The sequence below is a fragment of the Scyliorhinus torazame genome, chromosome 5, assembly GCF_047496885.1.
Source record: "Scyliorhinus torazame isolate Kashiwa2021f chromosome 5, sScyTor2.1, whole genome shotgun sequence".
In the NCBI taxonomy this organism is placed as follows: Eukaryota; Metazoa; Chordata; class Chondrichthyes; order Carcharhiniformes; family Scyliorhinidae; genus Scyliorhinus; species Scyliorhinus torazame.
In genome coordinates, this window is record NC_092711.1 from 4,826,008 (window position 1) to 4,832,007 (window position 6,000).

Consider the following 6,000-nt stretch of genomic DNA (forward strand, 5'->3'; position numbering starts at 1 on the left):
CGGACCCCCGGGATTCACCCCAAACTCCCAATACTGACCCCGGACCCCCGGGGTTCACCCCAAACTCCCAATACTGACCCCGGACCTCCCAGATTCACCCCAAACCCCCAATACTGACCCCAGAACCCCCAGATTCACCCCAAACCCCCAATACTGACCCCAGACCCCCCAGATTCACCCCAACCCCCAATACTGACCTCCGACCCCCGAGATTCACCCCAACCCCCAATACTGACCTCCGACCCCCGAGATTCACCCCAAACCCCCAATACTGACCCCGGACCCCCCAGATTCACCCCAAACCCCCAATACTGACCCCGGAACACCCAGATTCACCCCAAACCCCCAATACTGACCCCGGACCCCCCAGATTCACCCCAAACCCCCAATACTGACCCCGGCCCCCCCGAGATTCACCCTAAACCCCCAATACTGACCCCAGACCCCCCAGATTCACCCCAAACCCCCAATACTGACCCCGGACCCCCGAGATTCACACCAAACCCCCAATACTGATCCCGGACCCCCGAGATTCACCCCAAACCCCCAATACTGACCCCGGACCCCCGAGATTCACCCCAAACCCCCAATAGTGACCCCAGACCCCCCAAATCCCCAATACTGACCCCGGACCACCGAGACTCACCTCAAACCCCCAATACTGACCCCAGACCCCCCAGATTCACCCCAAACCCCCAATACTGACCCCAGACCCCCCAGATTCACCCCAAACCCCCAATACTGACCCCGGACCCACCAGATTCACCCCAAACCCCCAATACTGACCCCGGACCCCCCAGATTCACCCCAAACCCCCAATACTGACCCCGGACCCCCCAGATTCACCCCAACCCCCAATACTGACCTCCGACCCCCGAGATTCACCCCAACCCCCAATACTGACCTCCGACCCCCGAGATTCACCCCAAACCCCCAATACTGACCCCGGAACCCCCAGATTCACCCCAAATCCCCAATACTGACCCCGGACCCCCCAGATTCACCCCAAACCCCTAATACTGACCACGGCCCCCCGGTAATCACCGCAAACCCCAATACTGACCCCAGACCCCCAAGATTCACCCCAAACCCCCAATACTGACCCCGGACCCCCCAGATTCACCCCAAACCCCCAATACTGATCCCGGCCCCCCGAGATTCACCCCAAACCCCCAATACTGACCCCGGCCCCCCCGAGATTCACCCCAACCCCCAATACTGACCCCGGACCCCCGGGATTCACCCCAAACCCCCAATACTGACCCCAGACCCCCAAGATTCACCCAAACCCCCAATACTGACCCCGAACCCCCGAGATTCACCCCAAACGACCAATACTGACCCCAGACCCCCCAGATTCACCCCAAACCCCCAATACTGACCCCGGACCCCCGAGATTCACCCCAAACCCCCAATACTGACCTCCGACCCCCGAGATTCACCCCAAAACCGCCAATACTGACCCCGGACCCCCGGTAATCACCCCAAACCCGCAATACTGACCCCGGCCCCCCGGTTATCACCCCAACCCCCAATACTGACCCCGGACCCCCCAGATTCACCCCAACCCCCAATACTGACCCCAGACCCCCGGGATTCACCCCAAACACCCCAATACTGACCCCAGCCCCCCCAGATTCACCCCAACCCCCAATACTGACCCCAGACCCCCCAGATTCACCCCAAACTCCCAATACTGACCCCATACCCCCAGATTCACCCCAAACCCCCAATACTGACCCCGGCCCCCCAGATACACCCCAAACCCCCAATACTGACCCCGGACCCCCCCGATACAACCCAAACCCCCAATACTGACCCCGGACCCCCCCCGATACAACCCAAACCCCCAATACGGACCCCGGACCCCCGGGATTCGCCCCAACTCCCAATACTGACCCCGGCCCCCGAGATTCACCCCAAACCACCAATACTGACCCCGGACCCCCCAGATTCACCCCAAACCCCCAATACTGACCCCAGACCCCCGAGATTCACCCCAAACCACCAATACTGACCCTGGACCCCCCGGATTCACCCCAAACCCCCAATACTGACCCCAGACCCCCGAGATTCACCCCAAACCCCCAATACTGACCCCAGACCCCCGAGATTCACCCCAAACCCCCAATACTGACCCCAGACCCCCCAGATTCACCCCAAACCCCCAATACTGACCCCAGACCCCCCAGACACACCCCAAACCCCCAATACTGACCCCGGAACCCCGGGATTCACCCCAAACCCCCAATACTGACCCGGGATCCCCCAGATTCACCCCAAATGCCTTAAACTGACCCCGGACGCCCCAGATTCACCACAAACCCCCAAAACTGACCACGGACCCCCCAGATTCACCCTAAGCTCCTCCACCTAGTGAAGAATCAGCTCTTCCGCCCTCCCCCCTTCCCCGACACAACCCCATCCCCTTACCTTCCACACAGGATGACCCTCGTAGAAATGGAAGCGACCCTGCATGCACACGCACATCTTCCCGTTCAGTGACCCGAAGACTAGGCGGCCCGCGTGGCCAGACACTGTAACAAAAACACATGGTCCCAGAACCTCCATCACGCCAACCAAAACATAGCGAACAGGGGGCTGTCCATTGGGACTGTGTACAGTGGGAGTGAACGGGAAGGGGTTTGGGTCCATTGGAATTGTGTACAGTGGGAGTGAACGGGAAGGGGTTTGTGTCCATTGGGATTGTGTACAGTGGGAGTGAACGGGAAGGGGTTTGGATCCATTGGGATTGTGTACAGTGGGAGTGAACGGGAAGGGGTTTGGGTCCATTGGGATTGTGCACAGTGGGAGTGAACGGGAAGGGGTTTGGGTCCATTGGGATTGTGCACAGGGGGAGTGAACGGGAAGGGGTTTGGGTCCATTGGGATTGTGTACAGTGGGAGTGAACGGGAAGGTGTTTGGGTCCATTGGGATTGTGTACAGTGGGAGTGAACGGGAAGGTGTTTGGGTCCATTGGGATTGTGTACAGTGGGAGTGAACGGGAAGGGGTTTGGGTCCATTGGGATTGTGTACAGTGGGAGTGAACGGGAAGGGGTTTGGGTCCATTGGGATTGTGTACAGTGGGAGTGAACAGGAAGGGGTTTTGGTCCATTGGGATTGTGTACAGTGGGAGTGAACGGGAAGGTGTTTGGGTCCATTGGGAATGTGCACAGTGGGAGTGAACGGGAAGGGGTTTGGGTCCATTGGGATTGTGTACAGTGGGAGTGAACGGGAAGGGGTTTGGGTCCATTGGGATTGTGGACAGTGGGAGTGAACGTGAAGGGGTTTGGGTCCATTGGGATTGTGTACAGTGGGAGTGAACGGGAAGGGGTTTGGGTCCATTGGGATTGTGTACAGTGGGAGTGGACGGGAAGGGGTTTGGGTCCATTGGGATTGTGTACAGTGGGAGAGAACGGGAAGGGGTTTGGATCCATTGGGATTGTGTACAATGGGAGTGAACGGGAAGGGGTTTGGGTCCATTGGGATTGTGTACAGTGGGAGTGAACGGGAAGGGGTTTGGGACCATTGGGATTGTGTACAGTGGGAGTGAACGGGAAGGGGTTTGGGTCCATTGGGATTGTGTACAGTGGGAGTGAACGGGAAGGGGTTTGGGTCCATTGGGATTGTGTACAGTGGGAGTGAACGGGAAGGGGTTTGGATCCATTGGGATTGTGTACAGTGGGAGTGAACGGGAAGGGGTTTGAGTCCATTGGGATTGTGTCCAGTGGGAGTGAACGGGAAGGGGTTTGGGTCCATTGGGATTGTGTACAGTGGGAGTGAACGGGAAGGGGTTTGGGTCCATTGGGATTGTGTACAGTGGGAGTGAACGGGAAGGGGTTTGGGTCCATTGGGATTGTGTACAGTGGGAGTGAACGGGAAGGGGTTTGTGTCCATTGGGATTGTGTACAGTGGGAGTGAACGGGAAGGGGTTTGGGTCCATTGGAATTGTGTACAGTGGGAGTGAACGGGAAGGGGTTTGGGTCCATTGGGATTGTGTACAGTGGGAGTGAACGGGAAGGGGTTTGCGTCCATTGGGATTGTGTACAGTGGGAGTGAACGGGAAGGGGTTTGGGTCCATTGGGAATGTGCACAGTGGGAGTGAACGGGAAGGGGTTTGGGTCCATTGGGATTGTGCACAGTGGGAGTGAACGGGAAGGGGTTTGGGTCCATTGGGATTGTGTAGAGTGGGAGTGAACGGGAAGGGGTTTGGGTCCATTGGGATTGTGTACAGTGGGAGTGAACGGGAAGGGGTTTGGGTCCATTGGGATTGTGTACAGTGGGAGTGAACGGGAAGGGGTTTGGGTCCATTGGGATTGTGTACAGTGGGAGTGAACGGGAAGGGGTTTGGGTCCATTGGGATTGTGTACAGTGGGAGTGAACGGGAAGGGGTTTGGGTCCATTGGGATAGTGTACAGTGGGAGTGAACGGGAAGGGGTTTGCGTCCATTGGGATTGTGTACAGTGGGAGTGAACGGGAAGGGGTTTGGGTCCATTGGGATTGTGTACAGTGGGAGTGAACGGGAAGGGGTTTGGGTCCATTGGGATTGTGTACAGTGGGAGTGAACGGGAAGGGGTTTGGGTCCATTGGGATTGTGCATAATGGGAGTGAACGGGAAGGGGTTTGGGTCCATTGGGATTGTGTACAGTGGGAGTGAACGGGAAGGGGTTTGGGTCCATTGGGATTGTGCATAATGGGAGTGAACGGGAAGGTGTTTGGTTCCATTGGGATAGTGTACAGTGGGAGTGAACGGGAAGGGGTTTGGGTCCATTGGGATTGTGTACAGTGGGAGTGAACGGGAAGGGGTTTGGTTCCATTGGGTTTGTGTACAGTGGGAGTGAACGGGAAGGGGTTTGGGTCCATTGGGAGTGTGTACAGTGGGAGTGAACGGGAAGGGGTTTGGGTCCATTGGGAATGTGTACAGTGGGTGTGAACGGGATGGGGATTGGGTCCATTGGGATTGTGTACAGTGGGAGTGAACGGGAAGGGGTTTGGGTCCATTGGGATTGTGTACAGTGGGAGTGAACGGGAAGGGGTTTGGGTCCATTGGGATTGTGTCCAGTGGGAGTGAACGGGAAGGGGTTTGGGTCCATTGGGATTGTGTACAGTGGGAGTGAACGGGAAGGGGTTTGGGTCCATTGGGATTGTGTACAGTGGGTGTGAACGGGAAGGGGTTTGGGTCCATTGGGATTGTGCACAGTGGGAGTGAACGGGAAGGGGTTTGGGTCCATTGGGATTGTGCGCAGTGGGAGTGAACGTTTGGACGATTGGGGATTTCATACGGAGATGTGTGACATTACCTGTGCTCTGGGGAAAGTTGGGAACATCACAGTATTTGAAGACCACTTGATCCTTCAACGTGTCCGCCAGTCCCCCCAAGCCCGAGCCACAGATAATGGCGATGGATGGCCTGCGATTGGTGTGGGCTAGCAGCCAATCAGCCGTGGCCTTATATTGCTCGTACGAATACCTGAGGGAGCGAGAAAGAGACGGTCCATGCTGGGAATCCATTCCTAAGCACAGAATTATAGATTGTACAGTGCAGAAGGAGGCGATCGAACCCAAGCCTTGGACCGAGCACCCCACTTAAGTCCAACCTCCACCCTATCCCCATAACCCAGTAACCCATCTAACCTAAGGGCAGCTTATCCCGGCCGATCCATCTCACCCTGTACATCTTTGGACTGTGGGAGGAAACCGGGGCACCCGGAGGAAACCCACGCAGACACGGGGGGGAGGACGTGCAGACTCCGCACAGACAGTGACCCCAGCCGGGGATCGAACCCGGGACCCTGGAGCTGTGAAGCAACTGTGCCAACCACGGTGCTGTCGTGCTGGGTTAAGGATGGCGCGAGGGTTAGCACTGCGCCGAGGACCCGGGTTCGATCTCGGCCCCGGGTCACCGTCCGTGGGGAGTTTGCACATTCTCCCCGTGTGACCTGGGTCTCACCCCCACAACCCAAAGATGTGCAGGCGAGGTGGATTGGCCACGCTAAATTG

General features: G+C 57.4%; 1 protein-coding gene across 1 annotated transcript in view; it reads right to left on the reverse strand.

The window, feature by feature from the left end:
- Nucleotides 1–5,513, reverse strand: part of LOC140418148 (purine nucleoside phosphorylase-like) — a 56,415-nt gene extending 50,902 nt beyond the window's left edge. Inside the window, exons 1-2 of the mRNA XM_072501569.1 lie at nucleotides 5,301–5,513; nucleotides 2,434–2,537 (exon numbers count right to left, since the gene is read on the reverse strand). Of these exons, the coding sequence (XP_072357670.1) occupies nucleotides 2,434–2,537; nucleotides 5,301–5,511 (315 nt within the window). The 5' untranslated portion in view covers nucleotides 5,512–5,513. The remainder of the gene's footprint in view (nucleotides 1–2,433; nucleotides 2,538–5,300) is intronic.
- Between the last annotated feature and the right edge of the window lie 487 nt (nucleotides 5,514–6,000).